General features: G+C 42.7%; 1 protein-coding gene across 1 annotated transcript; it reads right to left on the reverse strand.

The window, feature by feature from the left end:
* Positions 1 to 386: 386 nt before the first annotated feature.
* Positions 387 to 27,105, reverse strand: F10 (coagulation factor X). The gene is made up of 8 exons (XM_034758132.1): positions 26,935 to 27,105; positions 23,297 to 23,457; positions 20,924 to 20,948; positions 10,998 to 11,111; positions 9,534 to 9,665; positions 8,103 to 8,398; positions 6,712 to 6,829; positions 387 to 1,800 (listed from the first exon to the last, which is right to left on the reverse strand). The coding sequence occupies exons 1-8, from the start codon at positions 27,011 to 27,013 to the stop codon at positions 1,253 to 1,255; spliced, it is 1,473 nt and encodes a 490-aa protein (XP_034614023.1). The 5' UTR covers positions 27,014 to 27,105; the 3' UTR covers positions 387 to 1,252.
* Positions 27,106 to 27,863: the final 758 nt, after the last annotated feature.

Raw genomic sequence — 27,863 nt, forward strand, 5'->3', positions numbered from 1 at the left:
CAGGTGGAACAATTTGGTGGGAACTCCATGAAGGCCTCTGCTGCGGGTTTTATCTCAAATGGAGCAACTTACAGCTCAAAATGTTTGCTGAACAAAATTCAATATTTGGAAGCGAGGGAATGAAAATGTATTGAACCCCCATAACTATGCATTTTACAAATTAAACAAACAAATAAAACAAAGGCCATAACAGAGTTTCACTTCTTTATAAGGCGCCCATCATCTTGTTATGTAATGACTTATTTTTAAGCTGAGGGAAAAGGCCCATATTTATTCTCCAACTTGGCATAAAGCAGATGCAGTATGTCAGACTCAGCTGTTTGGGAGGACACAGGCTTTTTCTAGTCTTCAAAAAGATTTTGTTCATATATATTTGCAAATGCTTATTTACTAAATAAATATAGATAATACTTTATTTTGTTGGTAAATGCAGATGTACAACAATATTACATTTCTATAGAAGTACTTAAAACATCCACATTAATACTACATTCATTTATTATTGTCCACAAAAGAAACAAGAGTGATAAAGTATTTTAAAAAGAGAAACAAACAGATATATGATGAATATATATGATTTCTTGATAAGGATCAAGTTTTTTTCTATTGACTGTACTCTAGTTTAATTTTCTAAAACCAACCGGACATTTTGTTTCTATGAAATACTCAGTTATTTAGTATCAAATGTCAAAGATTTATTTGCTGCACAGTTTTAGCAATGAGGAACCTCTCTGCCTTCTTTAGCTTTTTAATGTGTGTGTATGTATGTGTGTTAGAGTCATTTGGAAGATTAGACAATTTACTTTGAGGCCATAAGGCTTTGGAAATACTTTGTTTAATTTCAGTAATGTCCCACACCTATTTTTATATAAATGCTATTTGTACATTTGTCTTGTCTCTCCAACTCAAGTACTGGACAGTGTTCATCAAAAAACCCAACCCCACAACAACCCTAAGTTTCCTACTGACCAATTTGGAAAACTGTAAATCAGGAACCCAAAGTGGAATCTAAAAAACAATCTTGTTTCATGAAAGTCCTTAAATCAAACAGAGCATTGTTTTAAGTGCAAGTACGCATGCTGAAAACCATGTGTTAACTCATGAAGAAACAGTACTGTAACTCTCAAAGGAAATAGTAAGCTGTCAGGAAAGTATTTCAGCAGAAGTGCTAAAAGAGACTGAACTCTTATTTATGAATCTGCTGAGTGTACGAAATATAATGCTAAATTAATGCTAAATTAATTTCATATAATTAAGAGTTTTGTCTAAATGTCCTGTTTAGCCAGCCTTGGAACTTTGACACTTTTGTATACACTCCATATTTGCCTTTCCTTGCACATCCTTCTCCCCAGCTGACTATACCAGTAACAAAATAGGTGTCCTTGTATTTAGTTACATGTGGACCTCCACTGTCTCCCTGACATGCATCTTTTGTTACATTGTCATAGCCAGCACAGAACATGTTTTCTGTGATCGCAAAGTTAGTGGTTTGCTTGCATGAATTTCTATCAATATAGGGGACTTCAAGCACTTTAAGTTTGTTGGATAACCGTCCATGTTCAAAAAGACGTCCAAAACCACTAACAGTTCCAGATTTTTGATTCATCAGAATTTCGTTAGCAAATGCTACAGAAGGAAGGCATGCCGGGATAACATACATAGAAAACTTTATAGGTTCCTTTAACTTTATAAGGGCTATGTCATAATCATAAGTTGCCGAAACAAATTTACTATGTACAAACACTTTTTCCACAGAGTACATCATTTCAGTGTTTTCTTCCTTATCTCTGTCCACTTCCCCTGTGTGAAATCGTTAAAAATATAATTATTATGAGACACAGTACAACAAATATAAACAGTTCCTAGAAAAACCAAAGGACCAACACTCCATGGCCTTGCACCTTGTGTAGTCTTTTCTACTGTGCAGATCAGATGGACAATCCTCCCATCCTGATTTGGGAGCATTGGAGAAATGGTCTGTGTTAAACAGGATGAAGTTTAATAAAGACAAATGCAAAGTGCTCCACTTAGGAAGGAAAAATCAATTTCACACATACAGAATGGGAAAAGACTGTCTAGGAAGGAGTACGGCAGAAAGGGATCTAGGGGTTATAGTGGACCACAAGCTAAATATGAGTCAACAGTGTGATGCTGTTGCAAAAAAAGCAAACATGATTCTGGGATGCATTAACAGGTGTGTTGTGAGCAAGACACGAGAAGTCATTCTTCCGCTCTACTCTGCTCTGGTTAGGCCTCAGCTGGAGTATTGTGTCCAGTTCTGGGCACCGCATTTTAAAAAAGATGTCGAGAAATTGGAAAGGGTCCAAAGAAGAGCAACAAGAATGATTAAAGGTCTTGAGAACATGACCTATGAAGGAAGGCTGAAAGAACTGGGTTTGTTTAGTTTGGAAAAGAGAAGACTGAGAGGGGACATGATAGCAGTTTTCAGGTATCTAAAAGGGTGTCATGAGGAGGAGGGAGAGAACTTGTTCACCTTAGCCTCTAAGGATAGAACCAGGAACAATGGGTTTAAACTGCAGCAAGGGAGGTCTAGGTTGGACATTAGGAAAAAGTTCCTAACTGTCAGGGTGGTTAAACACTGGAATAAATTGCCTAGGGAGGTTGTGGAATCTCCGTCTCTGGAGATATTTAAGAGTAGGTTAGATAAATGTCTATCAGGGATGGTCTAGACAGTATTTGGTCCTGCCATGCGGGCAGGGGACTGGACTCGATGACCTCTCGAGGTCCCTTCCAGTCCTATAATCTATGAATCTACTCGCACGTTGCACAGGTATAGATGAGTACAGAGAGTGCTAAACAAGTGTCAAATTAGGACCTTAATGTTAAAATGGAGATTTCATTTAGGAATGTAATACAATGTTTTGTTCTACATTGCCTACCACTTGGGCCATACAGGATAGGCATTCTCACAAGTGTGAATGGGATTTGGCCCTTTATTTGGTAACATTCAAAATCATTTGGAAACACAGCTTCTTTGTGTTTCATTTTTTTTTTTACATTCTCGCCATCAGCAAAAAATAACAGCATCCCACATATTTCAGTGTTGTTGCATGGGGTTTCTTTGGGAACTGGATGGGTTGGGACTTTGGGTTTGATAATGTTTGTAAATTTTCTGGCTTGCTGTTGTACAAAGGATAGGATTTGCTTTTGTTGTAGAACTACAAACTGTATTTTTGGGTGCCTAAATCTTGTGCTTTTTGAAAAATTAAAGCAATAACTATTGAACTGATCATTTTTAGGCCTTTCCAAATTTGCAACATATTTCAGACCAATATCTAAATGTTGTCAAATATAGATATTATTACCACCTTGATGCTAGTTCATGAATTCTCCAAGGTCTGGTCTACACACAAAGTTACATCAGTTGAAGTAAAGGTCTGATATTAAACTGATTTAGCTAAACCGGTGCATCTTTGTGCATGTATGCTCAGGTTTAAACCCGATTTATATAGGGTGCAAGCTAAACAAATTTAAGTTAAGTCTAAATCAATGTAATACTGTCCACATGCAAAGTTGTATTAGTTTAGCCAAACTGGTTTAACATCACACCTTTTGGTGTACTTTTGTATGTAGACAACTCCCAAGAGAGAGGGGTTCATCCACAGTCAAGCCAGTTCTTCTATATCTAAGAAAGTATGTCTGTCAGACCTTGACTCCATATGAAGTCCTCTAGAAAGAAGTTCTACAGCTTTTGATCTTTCTGCCAAGATCCTCTGGCCCTCTGTCTGTAAGTCTAGTCTGGGCTTCCCCAGCTGCAGCATTCCTGGGAAATATGACTGTCTTAACTGGCTGCAAAAATTCTCCAAGATAATCAACTCCTACTCTGTTGATGGTTTTGTAGATTGGCATTAGGATTCTGAATTTGGGGCAGAAGCGAATGGAGAGCTGATATTTATGTAATGCCATGGGAACCTGAAATATGATTTTAATCATTTCTAGATAAACAAAGATATTATCCATTGTTTAATTTTGTTCACAGGGTCTTTATTATATATAAAGACGCAAACAGAAAAAAGCCCCCGTAAAAACCAAAACCAAAGATGGATAACAATGCAATAACCTAATTCTGAACTGACCACCATTGTACTTTTCACATTTTTGGGTGTATTTCTAAAGCACCTTTTTCCATAGTATTTGGGGGCTCTTTTTATAATTTTATTTAACAGAAATTAACATTTCTCAAATTTTGGAATAATCCCCTTCTCCCCAGCTTCCTCCAAATCTACTAACTGCACAGGGCCCATCTCTCAGGGTACGGGGGGAGGGTATGGTAGACCAAACAGGAGTCAGTCACCAGATGGTAACCAATACTTAGAGCATTGTGTGTCCTGCATCACAACTTGAAAACGATGGGACTTGGACCCTGGCTCATCTCTGTCGGGAGTGAATTTCATAGCTGAGGGCTCTTTTGAGACTGCCTAGCCCCTATCACTCTCAGAGCATGTGTGCACAGCAGCTGGTAGGGAGGTGTGATTCCCAGTTTCAATAAAGATAGAAATACTAGCTCTGCTTGAGCTAACGTATTAAAAGTTGTATTGTGGCTGCGGCAGCATGAGTTAGCTGCCTGAGTACAATCCTGCCTAACTCCTTGGGTACGTACTCAAACCATCGCTCGTGCTGCCACAGCTACACTGCTATTTTTACTGTGCTAGCTTTAGGGTGACCAGACAGCAAGTGTAAAAAATCAGGACACTGTTTTTTTTGGAGGGGGTGGGGGGAAGTAATAGTTGCCTATATAAGACAAAGTCCCTAATATTGGGATGTCTGGACGCCCTAGCTTGAGCAGAGCTAGTGCATATATGTCTACCTGAGCTAGGAGTCGCACCTCTCAGTGGCTATGTAGACATATCCTCCAATACCAGGGAGCTTTGAGTCAGCGCTCCTCCACTGATCGCAGCTGCTGCAGAAGTTCATAAGGGATGATGTAATCTCCGAAAGAGCTGGGCTGGAGCAGAGCACTGCCTTATCACTATCACCTATGTAATATATATGGCTTGCAGGAAAAATGAGTCTGTTCAGATGGGACAGACAATTCCTCCATTCTGGCTTTGGTTTAATTTGAAGCTAGTGTTTTGGAATGGGCTGCTTCTTTGTCTTTACTCCTTTGAAGACTTTCGTATTGAAGAATTAATACAAGGTTTTAGAGTATGATCTAAATATGGTGAGGTGAGTGCTCTTTCTTGCTTTCTTTGGGAGAGTATTCCAAGGTCTTGGAGGTGATTGTGTGTGTGAACTGGAGATTAGATACTGCTGTGCTGGTTTTTTGAAATACATAAGGATAGCTGCTGAAGTGGTGCTCTCGAGTGCATCTCCAGTGTGATTGCATTATTTCTGCCAAGTCAGAGCAGCAGTCAGGGCCAGCTTTTTTGCCACACCAGGCAAAAAAAAAAAAAAAAAGAGTGCCGCCCCACCGTAACACCCCCCGCCCCAAGCACCGCACCACCGAAACCCCCGCCCCCCCAAGTGCCGTCCTGGGCCGCCGAAACGCCTGCCCCCCCGAGTGCCGTCCTGGGCTGCTGAAACGCCCGCCCCCCCGAGCGCCGGGCTGGGCCGGGCTGCCAAAACCCCCGCCCCCCGAGTGTCGGGCCGGGCCGCCCAAACCCTCGCCCCTCCCAGTGCCATGCAGTGCCGCCCAAACCCTCGCCCCTCCCAGTGCCATGCCGTGCCGCCCAACCCCCCACCCCCCCAAGTGCTGTGCCATCCAACCCCCCGCCCCCCACCAAGCGCTGTGCTGTGCCGCCCAAACCCCGAGCGCCGCGCTGTGCTGCCCAAACCCCGAGCGCCGCGCTGTGCCAATCTACGCCCCCCCAGCGCTGCGCCACCGAAGCCACCCCCCCCCCAACACCACACCAGCCCCCGCCCCAGTGCTACGGCGCCGCTGAAACAAAAACAAACAAAAAACCTCGAGCGCCGCCCCACAGAACCAAAAAAACCAAAAAACGCCGAGCGCCCCCCACCTCTCCAAGATTGGCCACCCCTTCCAAGGTGCCGCCCCAAGCATGTGCTTGGTCAGCTAGTGCCTGGAGCTGGCCCTGGCAGCAGTGCCCAATGGTTTACGGTGCCAAAAATTGCAGATACTATTCTATCATCATAGTAATTTGACTTCTGTCCATCATCACGAGGAGATCACCCGTCAGTCTCACCAATGCAGTTTCACAACTCTCCTGTCAGCTTAGAGCGGCTACATGAGAGACTGTACAGTGGCACAGCTGCATCAGTCCAGCTGTGCCATTGTAAGCTCTGTAGTGCAGCCATGACTTAAGTTTCCTTTAGCTTAAACCTCTTGCAATTAATTCATCTTAAATTTTCCCAAGCGTCCCAGTGTAGCTAAAGCCTGAGATTTCAGAGTTTCTGGCTGGTAAAGAGGGTGAGGTTTTGGAAAAGGCAATATTCTTAGTATCTTGGGGAGAGAAAGAAGGGGTAAAAATACTAGAACTATTGTTCTTTATCATGTCCACATAGTTCACCAACAGGAAAAAGAATTTCCACTGATGCCAGCTACAAAGTGAATCACTCATTTCCGTACCAGTCCAGGGATAAATTAAGGCAATCATGATAGCTGACAAGACAAAATGAAAAGCTATGGGGAAAGAGACAGAAGGCATCTCGCATATAGAGATTAGAGTACATATTGTTTGTCATTAATACCTGTTCTTATACTAAAGGAATAAAATAATAACAGTCACTTACCGACAACAACTTTAATGATTTTAGATTGGTTTATGCAGTGAGCTGCAGTAAGTATATAAAACTGGCTCAAAATTGTCCCTCCACAAAACCCTTCCTTGTTTTCATTTATTAGAAGAGCCTGTAAGGAGAGAAAATGGGTGACTCCAGAGGATACAAAAACATAAGAATTCATAAATAGTTGGTTAAAATTAAAGCAATGTTTCCTTCATAGGTAATAGCTTTTTACATACTGTACATACATACAACTACAGTACATACCGGTGTGTGTATATGCAGGCAGTCCTCGGACTTATGACAAATTGGTTCCTGAGAATTGCATCGTAAGTTGAAAACGCTGTAACTCAAATCCCATAGGAACACTGTGGGATCGAGCGTCGTAAAGTTGGAACCAACGTACAGTCGGAACAGGATGTCAATTTACAAACGTCGTAAGTGCTGTTCCATCGTAACTCAAAGGTCAAAGTCGAGGACTGCCTGTATTTGTATCTGCCCAGCAACAGTATATATACACCCCTTCTATGCTTCAAACAACCCCCCAACTTCTCCAGCCATCATCAGAAGCAAGTTCCCTAAAGACCAGGACACACCAACTCAAACTGGCACCAGATCCTGCCAGAACAACAGATGCAAAACCTGCACATTCATCCCCACTGCTACAGTGATATCTCTCACAACACACCTTTCAAGAGCCACGGGTCCTACACATGCCTATTACAACACGTGGTGTACCTCATCCAGTGCACTAAATGCCCCAATAACAACTATGTGGGTAAAATAAGACAATCACTACTCTCTCAAATGAACACACAGAAAAATGATAATGGGCAAAAATACCACATCAGCTGTGGGTGAACACTTTTCACAAAGGGATCATTCTATATCTGACCTATCAGTCCTCCTGCTCAATGGAAACTTAGACAACACATTCAAAAGATGAGCCTGAGGACTTAAATTCATAACTTTCCTAGAGACTAAAAATCATGAACTGAACTGAGACACTAGATTTATGGCTCGCTATAACAATCTGTAACCCACTAACCCCCTATCTCTCCCCTCGCCACCACCTTCAGCCCAGCATTTTTTGTTCCTTTCCCCCCTATGACTGGAGAGCTGTTAACGGGCCACCTCACCTTCAACGGTCCCTCGCAATATGTGTTAACTACTTATGCTAAACAATTTGTTCCAACTTGTGTTTAGCTGTGACACTCTGAGTATGTTTCCCAGACCTGAGGAAGACCTCTGTGTAAGTTTGAAAGGTTATCTTTCACCAAGAGAAGTTGATGCAATAAAAGATATTACCTCACTCACCTTGTCTAATATCCTGAGACCAACACAGCTACAACAACACTGCACATCTTTCTGTATGTAAGATATAAAACATACATATTTACCTGCCATGGACATTCACCGGGCAAGCAATCATCACCACCTACTATCCTCGTGTGAGGATTTGGAGACACATTAGTTTTAGGATCAGTCTCTGTTCTATTGGGAGCTTTTGTTTCATTCTGAAGATGAAGGTCTGAGCTGTTTGTGATACTGGTGATGTTCTTGTGGCTTGCCCCATTGTTGTTATACAGTTCATTGAGTTTGCCATCTTGTTCACTGGGAACACTGCTACTGTTACCAAATGAAATCACTGACCTCTTTTTTCTTCTCACGTAAACTTTCCCACATGGGAAAGGCTCTGTAAGGACAACGACAAAAAGTTAATATTTGATGTCCTAACAATATGGTAACTTTAGACATTTAAATGTACACTAGAGTCCCTTCAGGACAGCTAAGTTGAGTGGAGAGTTTCATGATTAGAAAGCTCATTATGTGACATTTCTTGTGCTTCTATTCATTTGCAATGTCCAAGTACATTTATCGATGTTTGTTTTTTATCCTGAACAAACAATTTCAGTGCACTTTTTTTTTAAACTTCCAGAAGCTCAGCATTCATAAGAAGCCCTAGAGTAAACAAATGTGTGCCTACGAGGGAGGAAAATGATTTGTACGTAAATAGGTGTCACATTCAGTGTTTCAAATGTTTGAATAAATAATAGAGAGATGAGAAAACACTCTACAAATGAGCAAAAAAAAAAAAAGCGCGTAACAATATCCTTTTGCAGCTGAATCATTTACCCAGTTATCTTTACAATTGCAGATTCCATGAAATTTTTCAAGATACCAGCAGCGGCTTGGCAGACACCACAGAGCCTAAGACCAAATTGGACCAAAACCAATCGCATTTCTGTTGTCCTAAGGCTTGTCCACGGTGCTAAGTTTTATGCACAGTGCTCAATTTCTATAGACAATGCTGAGCAAACAATTTCACTGAAAGTATGCTTTCAAAATCTTTAAAATGAAATGTTTTCAATTATTTAAATTGTTATGGTTATGCATCCACTCTTACAAAAAATGAGTATCTGGGCAAAGTGCTATATTTATGACTCATATGACTCTTTAAACGTAGGTTGTTTTTCTTTAACTTATAGAGGATGTCATAACAAGCGCAATCATTTATACTGATTAAATACATTATTTTTTAATTTAAGATTAATAATACACGAGGAACCGAATACCATCATTGTATGTAAGCAGAGCTTGGTTGTTTTATAAATAATGGCAGTGTATTAATATATAAGGTTAATCTATATTAGTATGACAAAAATAGTTTATAAATGTAGTATTTTATGTACACTTTTTTTTTTTTTTTTTTAATGGAGCAAGCTCTACTTGAGGGGAAACTGTTTAAATGAGAAACAATTGCAAGTCTAGTTTTCTGTCACCATCAAAGCAATGGGAGAATCCATCCTGATCAGTGCATTGCTTCATACCTGTCGGAGTACAAGATTTTTTATCCGTTCCCAGAACATAGCCAGTAGCACAGGAGCATTCAACACCGTTTCGTACAGGGCTGCAGAAGTGGTCACAATCGCCGTTGTTCAGCTTGCAGTATTTTGGTATAACTACATAAAAGACACATTTGTGTGAAAATGACAAAGAAATGGTGACTTTGTAACGGCACATGCAGTTGATAATGCTTGTAAACTTGGGCCAGAGCCTTTGTCTTTTTGTTTACAATGTTTCAAGCCTGCCGCTGGCAGATGCATTATTCCTCATGTTGCGATAGTGCCCAAAATGTGCTAGGCACTTTCAAACCACAGATGAAGACACTGTCTCTGCCCCAAAGAATGGATAGTTTAAAAAGGCAAAGGCAAAGGCAAACAAGTGGTGGGGGAAAGGAGTATAACATACAAACAAAGAGATCAGGGTGCTGGTAGGCACATTATTCCTCCATTCCTCCCTCCTTGTATAATTCATATCCCTCATTGTTCTCCCCAAACCAATTCCTGGCTCAGTTTCAATAGCCTTCACCCTTCTCTCCCAGCATTTGATAAACATTACCCACTCGCTCACAAGTTAAATAAATAAGTGGATGACTTTTTCCGTTAGGTTATGTCTACACTACAGCCTATGTTGGCAAAACCTATGTCGCTCAGGGGGGTGAATATTCCACCCCCTTGAGTGACAGAAGTTACACTGACAAACATTTGTGTGCACAGCGCTATGTTGGTGGGAGAAATTCTCCTGCTGACATAGCTTATGCCACTTCTGAAGGTGTATTTTTTATGCCAACGGGAGAGTGTCTTTACCAGATATGCTGCAGCAGTTCAGCTATATCAGTACAGTTGTGCTGCTGAAGCGCTGTACGTACAGAGATATCGTTAGTTTCTTGTACCTGTCCCAGTAGAAGTGGGTATTCAGGAGGGATTTAGATGAAGAGAGGGAACCCCAAGGAGCATGGGGTGCTCAGGAGGGTAGAAAGTCACTGCACTATCTACTGTAAATCATTCTCCCCTGATTTGCCTCTTCCTCCTCTTGCTAGACAATAAGTGGTGTAATACCAGATGAATTGTATCTGGGAGCTCAAATAAGGTGTATTTATATTAGTTAGGTCCTGCAACCGTTACTTATCTGAGCATTCTTACTGAGTTCAGGCTGATTGTGAGGTAAATATTACCCACATCAATAAGGGTTGTAGGACTGGGCACCTGCTTTGCAACATTAACAGAAGTTTTTGAGCATTTATTAACCTTATCTATTTGCGAAGACATGGTAGTTCAATGCCTTACTGCACTGGCCTCCTAAGCCAGGTATTGTTGGTTTCAAACCTGTCAAAACTTTCCAACCCTATATTCTATCATTTATTCTTTAACTCTAAGGAAATGAGAAATATTGTCCTCCCACTGGCTCTTTGAATATTTCATCACCATCCTACAGTAAAAACAGAGACTTACCAGAGTCACAGTTTTTGCCCTGATATCCATCCAAACATGTACAAGTGTATGTGCCAATTCCATCTTTACACGTTCCACCATACTGACAAGGATTGGGTTTGCACTGGTCCCCGTCTGCAAAAAGAGGCCACAGCAGCTTTTAAGATACAGTATAAACATTTTCATTGAGATTTGAAGTTTTCCTGGATGGTGAATTTTGTTACTGTTCTTTTTGTTAGTTGTATTTAAAATGTTACCTCAAGATAACCCTGTGAGATATAATACTGCCTTTCCAAAAGGGTCCTAGAGCAACAGTAAACAATGACACGTAGAATACATTCAGTTTAATATCATGCACTAGACTTATCAACATACACATACATTTTGTGCTGCTTTGACATTTGTATATAATGGATCATGTTCCGAACAAAATGTTCAAAACTTCCCATAAACTGGAAATTCCCTAAAATTTTCATTTCGGAAACACCACCACATGGTGCATCGAAATGAAATATGCTCCCCGCGGACCGTGGCAGCCGCTGACTGAAATTTACATGATTATTACCAGTGTCACAGATGCCCAGCACTGAACAGCAGTTGTGAAACTGACAGAATTCCCATGCAACCCCACCACACAGATTGCCCCAGGCTGGGCACCCAGGGTTTCCAGGGTCTCGGGCCATCTGGCTCCCTGGGCTGCCCAGCTGTCAGGACAGCTGGATCACTGGGTTGTGGGAGTTGGGCAGTCCAGGGAGCCAGCTGGCCTGGAAGTGTGGAAGCCCTGGGGCCTCCAGCCCAGGGATAAACCACATGCCAGGGCTGCCCCAGAACTGCAGCTCCTGAAACATGTCCCAGGATTTTCAGGCTCTTAGCTCTGCAGCATGGAGTCTGGAAGCCTGGAGAACCCCAACGTGAGATGGAGCTCCCAGGCCTTCCCTACTTAGACTCAAGAACCTAGATTGAGATCCCCTGGGGAGCCTGGACTCCTAGGGTTCACAGGCTCCCCAGCAGAAAGCCTGGAGGCCCTGAGAACCCTGGCTCAAGCCAAGCCTCTCAGAGCTTCCAGGCTCCCTGATGCAGAGCTGAGCCAGGTTACCGCTCCGAGGTTTACACTCCATGGCAAGGAGTCTGAAAGCCCCGGCTCCCCAGCAGTCCACCAGGTGAGCTGTGGTTCAAACGTGTGGTTCATTGAAAGTTCATCAAACCCGATAAGTTTCCGCAAAACATTTTGGGTTCCAAGAATTGGTATTTTCTGACAAAAGGCTGCTAGAAACTTCTGACCAGCTCTACTCACGTATAGCGGAGCACAACTCTGCCTCCTACAGAAAAGGCTTCAGTATTACTTCATTATCAGAGGGTGCAACATTTGTGCTGAGGGTTGTGAAGGCCAGATAACCCAAAAGGTCTTAGGGAACACCCAAAATCTTCAGATAATTGGAGAGATGTCTCAGGAGTGTCCCCTATTCTGCTGGCAATTTTCCTTGTATTTACCTAGCAGTGGTATTGCAGTCCTCAAGCAATCAAAATCATCAGTCAGGCCCCTACAAAATCATGTGATTGGCTTAAAAGTCATGAGATTTTAAAAAAATAATAAATTTGGTGTTCCTATTATTTACCTTCCAGCCATTGAGTCTTTAGGGGTCACATTTTCAAACTCTTCTCCACAGCCACAATGTTTTTTTTTTAAATGATAACTGAGATTCTTACCTAATCACATGACTCCAGGAGCTGGGGTTTTAAGAAAAACACCAAATATTGTGACAGTTGACACCTCTGCAGCAGGGAGGCGAGAACAACCAAGAATATGGGAGTAGTATAGCTTTAGCTAAGGTCAGGGGCTAAATTACCTCTCCTCTGTGCCTCTTTGAACTTGGGCTGCCACCATTATTCCCTGTCTTCCTCTCCTTGGGCTGCCTCCTTACAGGATAATCAGGAAACCAGCTGACTCTTCGGCTTATCTGCCACAGGGTCATAACCACAGCTAACTTGTTTTCCATGCTTAGGGTGTATTTTCACTGAAGAGTTAGCCTGGGCTATAGCTTGGGTGTTGCCACAACCCTCGTTCTGTCTACACAGAAAAACCTCTAACTTGGTCCTGAAGGTGTTTTAGGCCTTCGTCAGCAGGCATGACTGAGTATATAGGCTTGACTTGAGCTTGGGTTTTGCAACCAAGGCTTTTGTATGCCTTGAGGAGGTCTTCCACCAACAACCTGTAGTTGTCTGCCTTGTTGTTTCCGAGAAAATGTATTGCCACTAACTGGAAGGCTTTCCATGCCGTCTTTTCCTTGCCACGCAGTGCATGGTCAAATGCATCATCTCGAAGAAGTTCACGAATATGAGGACCAACAAAGACACCTTCCTTTATCTTAGCTTCACTTAACCTTGGAAATTTTCCACGGAGGTACTTGAAAGCTGCTTGTGTTTTGTCAATGGCCTTGACAAACTTCTTCATCAGACCCAGCTTGATGTGTAAGGGTGGTAACAAAATCTTCCTTGATTCAACAAGTGGTGGATGCTGAACACTTTTCCTCCCAGGCTCCAATGACTGTCGGAGTGGCCAATCTTTCTTGATGTAGTGGGAATCTCTTGCACGACTATCCCATTTGCAGAGAAAACAGCAGTACTTTGTGTATCCAGTCTGCAGACCAAGCAAGAGAGCAACAACCTTCAAATCGCCACAAAGCTGTCACTGATGTTGGTCATAGTTTATGCACCTCAAAAGTTGTTTCATGTTGTCATAGGTTTCCTTCATATGGACTGCATGACCAACTGGAATTGATGGCAAAACATTGCCATTATGCAGTAAAACAGCTTTAAGACTCATCTTCGATGAATCAATGAAGAGTCTCCACTCATCTGGATCGTGAACGATGTTGAGGGCTGCCATCACACCATCGATGTTGTTGCAGGCTACAAGATCACCTTCCATGAAGAAGAATGGGACAAGATCCTTTTGACGGTCACGGAACATGGAAACCCTAACATCACCTGCCAGGAGATTCCACTGCTGTAGTCCGGAGCCCAACAGCTCTGCCTTACTCTTGTGTAGTTCCAAATCTCTGACAAGGTCATTCAGTTCACCTTGTGTTATGAGGTGTGGTTCAGAGGAGGAGGATGGGAGAAAATGTGGGTCCTGTGACATTGATGGTTCAGGACCAGAAGTTTCATCCTCTTCCTCTTCCTCGTCTGACTCAAGTGAGAATGATTCTGGTGCATCAGGAACCGTCAGTCCTTCTCCGTGGGGTACTAGGCGTATAGCTGATGGAATGTTTGGATAATGCACAGTCCACTTTTTCTTCTTTGACACACCTTTCCCAACTGGAGGCACCATGCAGAAGTAACAATTGCTGGTATGATCTGTTGGCTCTCTCCAAATCATTGGCACTGCAAAAGGCATAGATTTCCTTTTCCTGTTCAACCACTGGCAAAGATTTGTTGCACAAGTGTTGCAGCATATGTGGGGGGCCCACCTCTTGTCCTGATCTCCAATTTTGCAGCCAAAATAAAGGTGATAGGCTTTCTTAACCAGAGTGGTTATACTGCGCTTTTGTGATGCAAAAGTCACTTCACCACAAACACAGCAGAAGTTATCTGCACTGTTCACACAAGTACGAGGCATCTTTGCTCACTTTGGCTAAACAGAAATGTGTCCCTTTGCAAAATCAAACACTGACAAATAAGAGAGCACGACACTATATGATTTCTAGAGCTGATATAGGGCAATTGGTTCAGCAGAGTGATGTAAGCTTCATTATGATTGCATCATCCATGACTTCTAGGAATAACATGATGCAATTCATATCATGTATGATGCAATACCAGCTTCAGATTGCATCATTCATTGTTTTGCCTAAAAAGCAAGTACTGTCCTAACCCAGTCATAAATTTATTCATAGATCCAGTCAAAGATGTATTTTAGTCATTTCTGGTTTAAATTGAGATCCCTTCCCTTTATAACTCACTTATCCTCCACCATTCCCAAGTCAAGGGTCGTATATACTGACCCAATAGCATATCTTGAAAACTAGAGCCAATCAACAATTTTAAGCATCATTTTCGTTCTCAGTGACCCAGAATTAGTAAAGTTTGACTACATTTATTTCAGAAGCATTTTGGCTGTAGAGCAGTGTCACCTACACTGGTTCAGCGTATTAACCCTACATTAGTCTGCTCCATTTCCTCTGCATTTCCACTGTGTTGGAACTGAGATGTGTGACGGGTTGGATCACAGAAACCCCCTTGGGAGCTGCCACCCGATGTGCAAAGACTACCCCTGCTTCTGTTTTCCCTGCCAGCTCAGGATTCCAGCACCCTGTCTTGCTGAGCCAGACACTCCCGTCCGGCTCCAGACACAGGCCCAGGGTCTGAATCACTTGTCCCAAAGCTGCAAGTTTACCTGAAAACAGCTCGCAGTAGCGTGCTTGTCTTTAGCACTCAGATGCCCAACTCCCAATGGGGTCTAAACCCAGATGAATCCGTTTTACCCTGCATAAAGCTTATGCAGGGCAAACTCATAAATTGTTCGCCCTCTATAACACTGATAGAGAGATATGCACAGTTGTTTGCTCCCCCAGGTATTAATACATACTCTGAGTAAATTACTAAATAAAAAGTGATTTTATTAAATACAGACAGTAGGATTTAAGTGGTTCAAAGTAGTAACAGACAGAACAAAGTAAGTCACCAAGCAAAATAAAATAAAATGCGCAAATCTATGCCTAATCAAACTAAATACAGATAATCTCACCCTCAGAGATGCTTCAGTAAGTTTTTCTCAGACTGGACATCTTCCAGGCCTGGGCACAATTCTTTCCCCTGGTACAGCTCTTGTTGCAGCTCAGGTGGTAGCTAGGGGATTCTTCATGATGGCTTCTTCCCTTCTCTGTTCTCTTCCCCCCTTTATATATCTTTTGCATAAGGCGGGAACTCTTTGTCTCTCTGGGTTTCCACCCCCCCTCACTGGAAAAGCACCAGGTTAAAGATGGATTCCAGTTCAGGTGACATGATCACATGTCACTGCAAGACTTCATTACTCACTTGCCAGCACACACATATACAGGAAGACTCACAGGTAAATACAGCCATCTGCAGACAATGGGAGTCATCAAGATTCCAAACCATCATTAATGGTCCACACTTTACACAATTACAATAGGCCCTCAGAGTTACATTTTATATTTCTAGTTTTAGATACAAGAGTGGTACATTTATACAAATCAGATGATCACATTCAGTAGATTATAAGCTTTGGAATGATACCTTACAAGAGACCTTTTGCATGAGGCATATCCCAGTTACTTACATTCACTTATTACCGTATTTTCTCTAAAACTATCTCAGTTACATTATATTGACTTATTATCAAGTTTTTTATAAAACCATATAGACTGCACAACGTCACAAGATGCAGTTCAAGAAATCTTCTTCCTGCACTGCCAGTTGGCCAGAAGCTGACACTGGCTTTCTGGTAAAGGTGGTAAAGACAGGGGAAAAAGGGAGGAGGTGTTGCCTTATATATTAAAAATGTACACACTTGGACTGAGGTAGAGATGGGCATAGGAGATGGAAGTGTTGAGAGTCTCTGGGTTAGGCTAAAAGGGGTAAAAAACAAGGGTGATGTCATGCTAGGAGTCTACTACAGGGCACCTAACCAGGTGGAAGAGGTGGATGAGGCTTTTTTTAAACAACTAACAAAATCATCCAAAGCCCAAGATTTGGTGGTGATGGGGGACTTCAACTATCCGGATATATGTTGGGAAAATAACACAGCGGGGCACAGACTATCCAACAAATTCTTGGACTGCATTGCAGACAACTTTTTATTTCGAAGGCTGAAAAAGCTACTGGGGGGAAGCTGTTCTAGACTTGATTTTAACAAATAGGGAGGAACTCGTTGAGAATTTGAAAGTAGAAGGCAGCTTGGGTGAAAGTGATCATGAAATCATAGAGTTTGCAATTCTAAGGAAGGGTAGAAGGGAGAACAGCAAAATAGAGACAATGGATTTCAGGAAGGCAGATTTTGGTAAGCTCAGAGAGCTGATAGGTAAGGTCCTCAGATCAAGACTGAGGGGAAAAACAACTGAGGGGAGTTGGCAGTTTTTCAAAGGGACACTATTAAGGGCCCAAAAGCAAGCTATTCCGCTGGTTAGGAAAGATAGAAAATGTGGCAAAAGACCACCTTGGCTTAACCACAAGATCTTGCATGATCTAAAAAATAAAAAGGAGTCATATAAAAAATGGAAACTAGGACAGATTACAAAGGATGAATATAGGCAAACAACACAGGAATGCAGGAGCAAGATTAGAAAGGCAAAGGCACAAAATGAGCTCAAACTAGCTACAGGAATAAAGGGAAACAAGAAGACTTTTTATCAATACATTAGAAGCAAGAGGAAGACCAAAGACAGGGTAGGCCCACTGCTTAGTGAAGAGGGAGAAACAGTAACAGGAAACTTGGAAATGGCAGAGATGCTTAATGACTTCTTTGTTTCGGTCTTCACCGAAAAGTCTGACGGAATGCCTAACATAGTGAATGCTAATGGGAAGGGGGTAGGTTTAGCAGATAAAATAAAAAAAGAACAAGTTAAAAATCACTTAGAAAAGTTAGATGCCTGCAAGTCACCAGGGCCTAATGAAATGCATCCTAGAATACTCAAGGAGCTAATAGAGGAGGTATCTGAGCCTCTAGCTATTATCTTTGGAAAATCATGGGAGATGGGAGAGATTCCAGAAGACTGGAAAAGGGCAAATATAGTGCCCATCTATAAAAAGGGAAATAAAAACAACCCAGGAAACTACAAACCAGTTAGTTTAACTTCTGTGCCAGGGAAGATAATGGAGCAAGTAATTAAGGAAATCATCTGCAAACACTTGGAAGGTGGTAAGGTGATAGGGAACAGCCAGCATGGATTTGTAAAGAACAAATCACATCAAACCAATCTGATAGCTTTCTTTGATAGGATAACAAGTCTTGTGGATAAGGGAGAAGCTGTGGATGTGGTATACCTAGACTTTAGTAAGGCATTTGATACAGTCTCGCATGATATTCTTATCGATAAACTAGGCAAATACAATTTAGATGGGGCTACTATAAGGTGGGTGCATAACTGGCTGGATAACCGTACTCAGAGAGTTGTTATTAATGGTTCCCAATCCTGCTGGAAAGGCATAACGAGTGGGGTACCACAGGGGTCTGTTTTGGGATTGGCTCTCTTCAATATCTTCATTAACGACTTAGATATTGGCATAAAAAGTACGCTTATTAAGTTTGCGGATGATACCAAACTGGGAGGGATTGCAACTGCTTTGGAGGACAGGGTCATAATTCAAAATGATCTGGACAAATTGGAGAAATGGTCTGAGTTAAACAGGATGAAGTTTAACAAAGACAAATGCAAAGTGCTCCACTTAGGAATAAAAAATCAGTTTCACACATACAGAATGAGAAGAGACTGTCTAGGAAGGAGTACAGCAGAAAGGGATCTAGGGGTTATAATGGACCACAAGCTAAATATGAGTCAACAGTGTGATGCTGTTGCAAAAAAAGCAAACATGATTCTGGGACGTATTAACAGGTGTGTTGTGAGCAAGACACGAGAAGTCATTCTTCCACTCTACTCTGCTCTGGTTAGGCCTCAACTGGAGTATTGTGTCCAGTTCTGGGCACCGCATTTCAAGAAAGATGTGGAGAAATTGGAAAGGGTCCAGAGAAGAGCAACAAGAATGATTAAAGGTCTTGAGAACATGACCTATGAAGGAAGGCTGAAAGAATTGGGTTTGTTTAGTTTGGAAAAGAGAAGACTGAGAGGGGACATGATAGCAGTTTTCAGGTATCTAAAAGGGTGTCATAAGGAGGAGGGAGAAAACTTGTTCACCTTAGCCTCTAAGGATAGAACAAAAAGCAATGGGCTTAAACTGCAGCAAGGGAGGTCTAGGTTGGACATTAGGAAAAAGTTCCTAACTGTCAGGGTGGTTAAACACTGGAATAAATTGCCTAGGGAGGTTGTGGAATCTCCATCTCTGGAGATATTTAAGAGTAGGTTAGATAAATGTCTATCAGGGATGGTCTAGACAGTATTTGGTCCTGCCATGCGGGCAGGGGATGGACTCGATGACCTCTCGAGGTCCCTTCCAGTCCTAGAATCTATGAATCTATGTGATAACAGTAAGATCTATGGTTTGGGGAAATGTACCCCAAATGACACTTTTATGCCTAACTGACAGGAAAGAACCAGAGGAGCAGAGAAGTCAGCCTGGTGCACTACGAAATCACATTGTGGTTTGCAGAGTGAATTCCGTAATGACATTTTTGTTAAAAGTGCCTGCTGCCACATGCTGTTTGCTTTCCCTTTCAGAACTGTCTGTATCAATGAATAGCTCTGCTTGAAAGTTATTTGCATATAGTATTGTTCTCATATCACTGTCAGACAGCAGCTCCATGTGAGGGGCAGAGAGAGAGCATACTCACCCTGTGAATGAATTCATAGAGCAGCTCATTTAATGCACGCTAAGTACCATGGAATATCCCACCAGAAACCCATCCCAGCACATGGGTCTGGCACAGTTGGTGCTTTGCACTGGGGATGCTCTACCTGGTCTAAGCTAGCTTGGGCTAACTCTGCAGTGAAGACATATGTGCTGTCCTGTGTGTGTTGAGGCTAGGGTTACTACCTTTGAAATGCAAAAAAAAGGCAACTCCCCCTCAAAGGAAGTCTGCCTCAACCCCAACCACAAGGCAACTCCGCAATCCCCCCCTTCTACAGTCACTTACAATATCTAGAGAGAACACACATAGATAAGATTGATCACATTGCACGTCTCCTTGCTCTCACATGACTCAAACCTCCTCTCTCACATATGTGCGGTGCGCTTCCATGTTGGTGGCCAGACAGCTGCCATATTTTCAACAGTTTTGATCTGTTATTGCTTAAACTGCGCAAGTGGGAACACTGCAGCATCTTTAACTGGACATAGAAAGCTTTAACATTAGATATCCCAGTGTATTGTGATAACAATGTAATTCTTTAGACCCACATAAAAAAACCCCCAACAGATTAAATTATTTTTCTGGAAACTGGCAAATCCATTAAAAAAAACTTGGCCAGGCCGGTCAAATACTGGCCAGGTGGTAGCCCTACTTAGGAGTGATGAGGAAGGCCAGGTGCTTCTTTGACCTCATGAAAAAGACCCTTGGAATTGGGTAGGGGACGGTTTGACTCAGTGAACAAAGGAGAGGAATGATAGGGTGCAGGTGGCAGCAGATGGAGGAAGCCAATAGGCTCCTTTTAAAATCAGGAAATGTTAAGTAGTGGTGTACCAGGGCTTGGGAGTGGTGTGCATGTGAGATGTGTCCTTTAGGTTTGAATTTGGGGAACTTGAAAGTCCAGACCTAAGCAAAAGAGCCAATGTGCTGTGAAATCCCTGTGTACCGGACTCCATGGTCCTGGTTTAATAAATTACTAAATCAGTAACGGTCACCATGCAAATACCATTGCAAACTGAAGCTTCTAGGGGGTCACACAGCTGTGTTGCTTACTTATCATCCAACAATTTTTTTTTATATAAAGTGTGTTTCTCTCAGGGCTTGTCTACACTTACCGAAGGATCGGTGCTGCGGCAATCGATGCATTGGCAGTCGATTTAGCGGGTCTAGTGAACACCTGCTAAATCGATCGCAGATCGCTCGCCCGTTAACTCCTGTAATCCACCTGATTGAGAAGAGTAAGGGGAGTCGACGGGAGAGCATCTCCTGTTGACGTCGCATAGTGTGGACCCCGCAGTAAGTAGATCTAAGCTACATTGACTTGAGTTACGCTATTCACGTAACTCAAATTGCGTAGCTTAGATTGACTTTTCCCTGTAGTGTAGACAAGGCCTCAGTGTCCAATATGTTGTAATATATTTTCTCTGAGGTTTAAGAACAAAGTACAATTTAAAGTATTCCTTACCTATATATTTATTCCAGAACTCATCCTAATGGGGAAAAACAACAGATAGGCAGAGATTAGTGAATCAAACTCTAACACAGAAGCTTTCGTACAAATATACTAATGATAGTTTTGTTTAAAGACACAGTTAAAGTGGAACGTCTTAAGTTGGATGTAAATACAGGCCCTTGCGGTACAGTGTTCTACTTTAACTGCATCTTTAAACAAAACCATGAAGTCTAGACATTTTTGTATCAGTGATAGTTGAGCTACTCAGCTAATAACCTGATCCCAGAGGGGGTTTTAAGAAAAAAACCTACCAGCTATAGGGAGAATTGGCAACTCTGCAATCTATGGTGGGAGAATAGGGCCCTGGTGATGTTTTGTGTCTCAATCAGCTATGATCTTATATGAAGTTAACACTGAAAGAAGGCAAAGTGCTATTTTTTCCCTCTCTCTCTCTCTCTTGTGGCCTCTTTTCTTTCAGTTTTCCTGGTTAAATATACAGCTTATCATATATTGCTTCTTGTAGATGTTCACCACAGCTGAGCTAACATTTCTTAATTAGTCCACTTCCTAATATTTTGTGAATTTCATAGTGCAACCCTAACAATGCTTTAACAGACCTTGTTGCCTTAGGAGAAGAATAGTTATAAGAAATGAACTTGTTTGACTTCATGGACGTTATTTGAATCCTGTGGTGGAAAAATAGGGCCCTAATGCTCAAACTATAAGGAAAAAAGTGACAACAACCCACGTTCAGGTCACAGTCAGCCTGAAGTTTATCCCCTACACACCATTTACAATCCATACCCTGAACCACAATCTTCCCTTAAAATTCTCCCATGCCCTATAGCTCAGAGCAGACTCCCTATTTTTTGCCAGGGATACAGTATAAAATGTGGGAATATAAATTTTACATCCAAGTTACTAACCTTCAGGCTGTGTGGCTCTGCTGTCTTGATTCTTATCTCACTTTCTATTCCATCTTGCCTCTGCCCTCCCCCTAATTTCTTGGTGCTCCTCCCCCAATTCCTCCTCCACCTTTCAAAATACATCTCCCCACCAAATTTCACTCTTTGCCTTCCAAACATTTTGTGTTCCCTTCTCTAGTCACACCAATCCCCTGAAGTCTCTCTGGTCTCCATCTCTCCATCCCTTCCCTTAACTCCCACATCTCTTTCTTGCTCCTTTGCCTTTCTCATTCCTGGTTTTCCCACTTCTGGCCTCCTATTTCTTCTTTGGCTGGTTCAGCCTTCTTCCTGCTGCTGCTGCCAAGAGTCAGGGCAAGGCTGGGACTCAGAACATAGGCTCTAAAACTAGCGCTGGGTTAAGCTTCCTCTCTGGTGAGAAGGGAACACGGACATGGACTCTTCAAGGCCAGCCTGGTTGATAACCTTCCTGCTGCCCAAAGGAGTATATTCTTCAAGGCCCTCCTTCATACTGTTACTGCTGTTAATGCTGACGGATGCTTCTGCAGCCGAAACATACCTCTTCAAAGCTGGCAGACCTGCCTTTTTCCCACCCACTCTCCCTCTCCAAGACCTAAGGGGATGCTTTGTTTTTGCACAGGCAGAAAGCCAGCAGGAGAGTCAGAGTATCACATAAGGACACTGAAAGGAGGTCATCATCCAGTATAATCAGTAAGCCAGGCTGACAAGAACTGCCAGTAGCACCGACTACCTCAATTTGAGCCTGTGAAAAGATATCAGATCATCCAGTCCAGCCTGCTACAAGGTCCCTGATCCTCAGCTGACGAGCCTCAGCATAAGTTAGAGCTGCGCAGCTTACGCCACAGACGCAAGTTCCACGTGGAATAGCGAATCCAGCCCTTAAATATCTGAGATGTACCAGGCACCTTGAGATAAGTTTGGTTAATATCATACGAGAACTTTCTCCTCGGCAGTGGTTGCCATCTCAATCAGCCTTCTTGGACTCTCTCCATCTCATTTCAAATCGCATCTGAAAACATCTGTTCTGCCTGGCCTGTGCTTCTTAATGCAGAAAGGGGCTCCACTCAACACACGCAGAGCTCAGGGCGGGTTGAGAATCCGTCCTTGAAGTATTTTATGCTAACAGTGTTAGAGATGCTCTAAGTAGGTCACTGTCTAAACTAAACAGATCAGAACCAGGTAAGTGAACAGGCGGCTTTAACATGATCTGATCTGGCAAGACCTGAACTAGGACTTGATGCCTTTTCAGATGTTGTACGTTTCGCTCTACTCCTCTGGTGTTATAAAACCAAACTTTGCCATTCTGCCCACTTCTAATAGTTAAAATAGAAAGAGCTTGAAATCACTCTGTGGGTTTAATGCTCAAAAGTAACTAATGATCATAGGGGCCTTTCACTTTGGATGATGAAGGCCTAATTGTTTCATGTTGATTTGTCCTTACTGTTTTCTCTGTGTCTTCGAAGGCTTCTCTGGCTTCTTCTTTTGAGCAGCGTTCCTCATAACATTCTCGTTCAATATTCCCTTTCTTCAGCTCCTCCAAAAAGGAATTAGCACGCTTTGTTCTTCCCAAAAACTTGTTTGCGTTTTCTTCCTGCAAAAATACTAAATGGAAAGGAAACAACACGTTTCATTTTAAAAGTGATGCCAAAGAACTTTGTTAGAAAGGATTCAATAAGTTCAGTAAAAAAGAAAGAAAGAAAAAAACCCCCCACATAAACCCTAATCTATTTCTAGGCACCATTACCCCAAGTAGAAGAAAAGTTTCTGGCCCACATTTCTCAACTCCTTATGCCGGCAAGGTACATCCCCCCTAAAAGCCTGTTCAAACAGTTGCCCTTTGACAGGGTGTGGATGGACCCTGAAATTCTGTCTTACTTCGCTTAATCTTGAAAATAAGAAAATGCAAATCACTGCTTACGTTTTGCTCTTTGATACCCCGCTCTAGCACCAAATAAAGTCTCTCCCACACCCGCCAGGGCTGTATGGCCCCAGCCAGGTTTCCCATACAGCAATTCCTCCTGGCTGCTGGGGGCTGCTGTGGCACTGACAGGCAGGAAGACCATGTCCACCTGCTTTGTTCGGAAAGCTGGTGAGCAGCAGCAGCAGTTGGCCAGGAGGTGGATGGGACAGGGACTCCAGGAGGGACAAAATGGTAAGACAGGGATTCAAGGAGCTCATGGGTGAGACTGTTCCAGGAGCCTCCCTGCCCTCCCCGCCCCAGCCAACACAATCCCCAAGACTCCAGGCTCCTCCCCCCCCATCTTCCCAAATGCCCCTGTGCTGCCCCAGGTTCTCCTTTCAGGCCCAATAACATCCCAGGTTGCCCTCAATAATATCCCCATCTAATTGAAACCTGTCAGGGTAAGGTGATTATAATGGCATTCTGGTATTTAACTAACACTGGCTACATATGAATATTGTGTCTAGCGCAGGTGGGGCCTGAGCTCATTTCTTTTAATAAGAGCAGGGCATGATGTTAAAAATTTGAGAACTGCTGCCCCATAGGTTAAAAGGGCAGCTGCTATTGAATTAAATTGGAGAAGCAGTTCCAGCAGGTCCATCTCAGCCACTTGCATGCAGGAACAGTGCTGTTACTTCCAGCAGAGGGCAGCGATACATGCACACAAATCATTATATTAAATACCAGAGTCAAAAATCCCATCATACAGGGATAAATATTGAGTATACTAATCATCATCAGTTACTGTGCTGTAAACGCTGACATGCTGGTGGGTTTTGATAAACATACTGAACTCAAAAAGAGTGTTTTTCACACCGCAGGTCAGTGGGAGAGTTGGGGCTAGAACCCAAATCTTATAGCCTCATGCCCTATCCAGTGGACCATGCGGCCTCCCTTGGCACAGAACGTGCAGTTCCTGGACTGTTTTGTTGTACACCTGATTGTTAATTAATTGATGATTTTTATTAACTATGCACTTTAACGATCACTAAGGGAAATAAAATGTTGTTACAAGGAGGGAGAAAAATTGTTCTCCTTAACCTCTCAGGATAGGACAAGAAGTAATTGCAGCAAGGGCCGTTTAGGTTGGACTTTAGGAAAAACTTCCTGTCAGGGTGCTTAACCACTGGAATCAATTGTCCAGGGAGGTTGTAGAATCCCCGTCATTGGGATTTTTAAGAGCAGGTTAGATAAACACCTGTTAGGGATGATTTAGATAGTACTTAGTCCTGCCATGGGTGCAGGGGACTGGATTAGATAACCTCTCTAGGGCCCTTCCAGGCCTAAGATTCTATTAATTAGATTTGAGACAGTTGGTGTTTTGTTTTCTGGATCAGCCCCAGAGGGCCAGATTCTGCAGCGTTACTCACATTGGGTAGTACCTTACTGCTGCATGGATTCCCATTGATTTCAATGGACCTACAGCCAGGATGAGTAAATGTAGCTCTTTGTAAATGTAGCTGCGAGTGTCTGGCTAAATGATTTACAGCTCATAGTTCACTCATTATTTTGCTTATCCTTAAATTAGTTTTCCTGCTCTGTAGTTCTGAGGAAGTGACAGGAGGCAGCAATGTAATAGTGTGGTTTTAATCTCTAAATGTTGCCACACCGATTATTACAGCTAGGAATGGAGTGTTTATGACCCAGCCTGTTCTGTCTGTGACGCTGGTCTCTTGCTTCCCTAAATATTCCTGCCTCAGAACATAGCGAGCTGCAGGATGTTTGCCTGGTAAAGCAGAACAGTTGAGAAACATGCAAAGAGGGTTTTTTGGGATTCTAAACAGGCTGGCAAAGAAATCGCTCCAGGGCAGAATCCTTGGAGGATGATTTTGTACTTAGGAACTACTGGGTAGTTGTTTGTTTTAAGCAGTGCTGCAGTCGCAAACAAGCCAAACACAATAGCACTGAGGACTTAAAGAATGGATAAAGGAAAAGCAAACTTTCTGGTCTATTTAAGGTCCCCAGGATGGCCCCCTTTCCACAGGATCTGAGCACTTCAAGTCTTTAATGTATTTATCCTCACAAGAGCCCTGTGTGATAGGGCAATGCTATTTTGCCCATTTTACAGATGGGGAACTATGGCACAGAGTGACTTACACAAGGTCACACAGGGAGTCTGTGACAGAGCAGAGAATTGAAGCCCTGGCTTCTGGAGTCCCATGCTAGCTCCCTCTGGTCTCATTTGATTTAGGAAACTATCCACCTACTTGGCATCTCGTTCCCAGGAAGTGCAGAGGATGTACATTCCTCACAAGATGGTACACTAGCTTTGGGGGCATAAGCAGTTTGACACTAGCCCTTTTTAAATTAAAATATCAATAACAGTAAACACTAAACCCTAAAATGTCTGTCTCTTCTAGCTCTCCCCTCTCTCCCACTCTTATTCAGATCTTTATTCCTTTTCCTTCCTACCCCAACTCCATTTTAGTTTTTGTCTCTCTTTTCCCTATTGTGTTCTCTCACAAGCTTATCTGCCTTTCTTCAGACTCCTTTTCATAGGCTTTGAAGAAGTGGGGGAGCAGAGACTTCCCTTTCTACTGACTGGAGCTGCATCTCATTTCTTCTAATTGTTGGTTTCCTTTCTCCACTCCCCCATGCATCTCCCCTTCTCCTGGGCTGGAGGGAATTTTCCCCTTTCCTTTTATGTCTCCATTCCCCCTCCTTGAGGCTGCTGGGTGGAAGGGGGCTACCCTCCCTCCCACTAGCTTCTGGGTTGAAGGGTAGTTTTTCTCCAAGATGGGAGGGGTTGTTTTCTGCCTCCCTCATCGCTGTGGGAAGAGACATTTCCTCTCTTTTTTCTCTTCACCACAGACAGGGTTGTATCTGCAGGTCCTGCCCCTGCCCCACCCTTATCTGCCCCACACCTTGACTGGGAAAATTGAAAGTATGGACATAACATTAAAACTCTAGGCAAACCAGTTCACAGCAACAGTACATGGCGCTGAAACCGATCTCTCACACACTGCATGTATGAAACACCAACATGTAAGATGTCTGAGACACTCAAGCATGGGGGGACTCCCCTTGGCTTACTCTGCTCCTGTCCTGCCACGTAAGAGCTCATTCCTCACGTAAAACCCCAAACCAGCCTCCTAAGCAAAAAGTCAAGATTCTCTTACCATTTCCTTCAGCTTGCAGGAGACCTGCTAGGGAAGTGGAAAGCAGTATGAGGAGCAACTGGCCAGCCATGACACTCATCTGTAGAAAACAGTTTTCTCTCTCTCCCCCCACACTGCAGGGTTGTCACTGACCAAGGTTTAATCAGTACCAGACTTCCTGTTATGTGCTTTACTGTGCTGTACTTCTTATCACAACAAATAGTGTTTATGCATCTTTGGACGTGGATTGTCCAACTCAACGTGCTGATTGGATGGTTGGGCCTTTCTTGGCAATGTCAGAGACAGAACTGAATTAGAGAAATCTGGCGCCCTAATAACCCCAGGAAAAATAAAATGTTCTTCTGCTTACCTCTGGCCCTGACATACAGGAAGCAGGAAGCTGACTGTATCTATGGGAATAATCACCTATAGATTTCCATGCAGGGAGCACTAAAGGGAAGGAAGTCCTCCCTGAAGCACTTTTCTAGGAAATGTTGCATTTTGAATCTAAATTGAAAACATGTCCTGCAGGGTCTTAGCAGTGTTTGTTGCAGGGTGCTCATTCACTAATTAACATGTTAATTATTCCAAAGTATGTGCACAAAAGCCTAGGAGCCATGTGAGCTGTTGCATTTCTATTGGTTAGACGGGGTTGAGTACAGACTGAAGAGGAAACGCTGTTGCAACTAATTCTCTAATCTGCATGTCTGCTTAATTATATGCTCTGGAGAGAGTTATGCAGAAGAAGAGCTGGGGATGCTGGAGTAGATGAGTTTTTAGAAGCTGGCTATTTTAATCAGAAAACTTCTTGGAAACCTTTTGTGTGTGTAATAAAAGCTAAATATTTTTGAAGGAAATCTAATCGGGTGCTTTGTAATTTTTCAGTACAATAAGCCAAAGCTTTTATAGATAGGCTATAAATAAATAGCGTAGAGATGGAAAGGATCTAT

The sequence above is a fragment of the Trachemys scripta genome, chromosome 1 (genome assembly GCF_013100865.1).
Source record: "Trachemys scripta elegans isolate TJP31775 chromosome 1, CAS_Tse_1.0, whole genome shotgun sequence".
Lineage (NCBI taxonomy): Eukaryota > Metazoa > Chordata > Testudines > Emydidae > Trachemys > Trachemys scripta.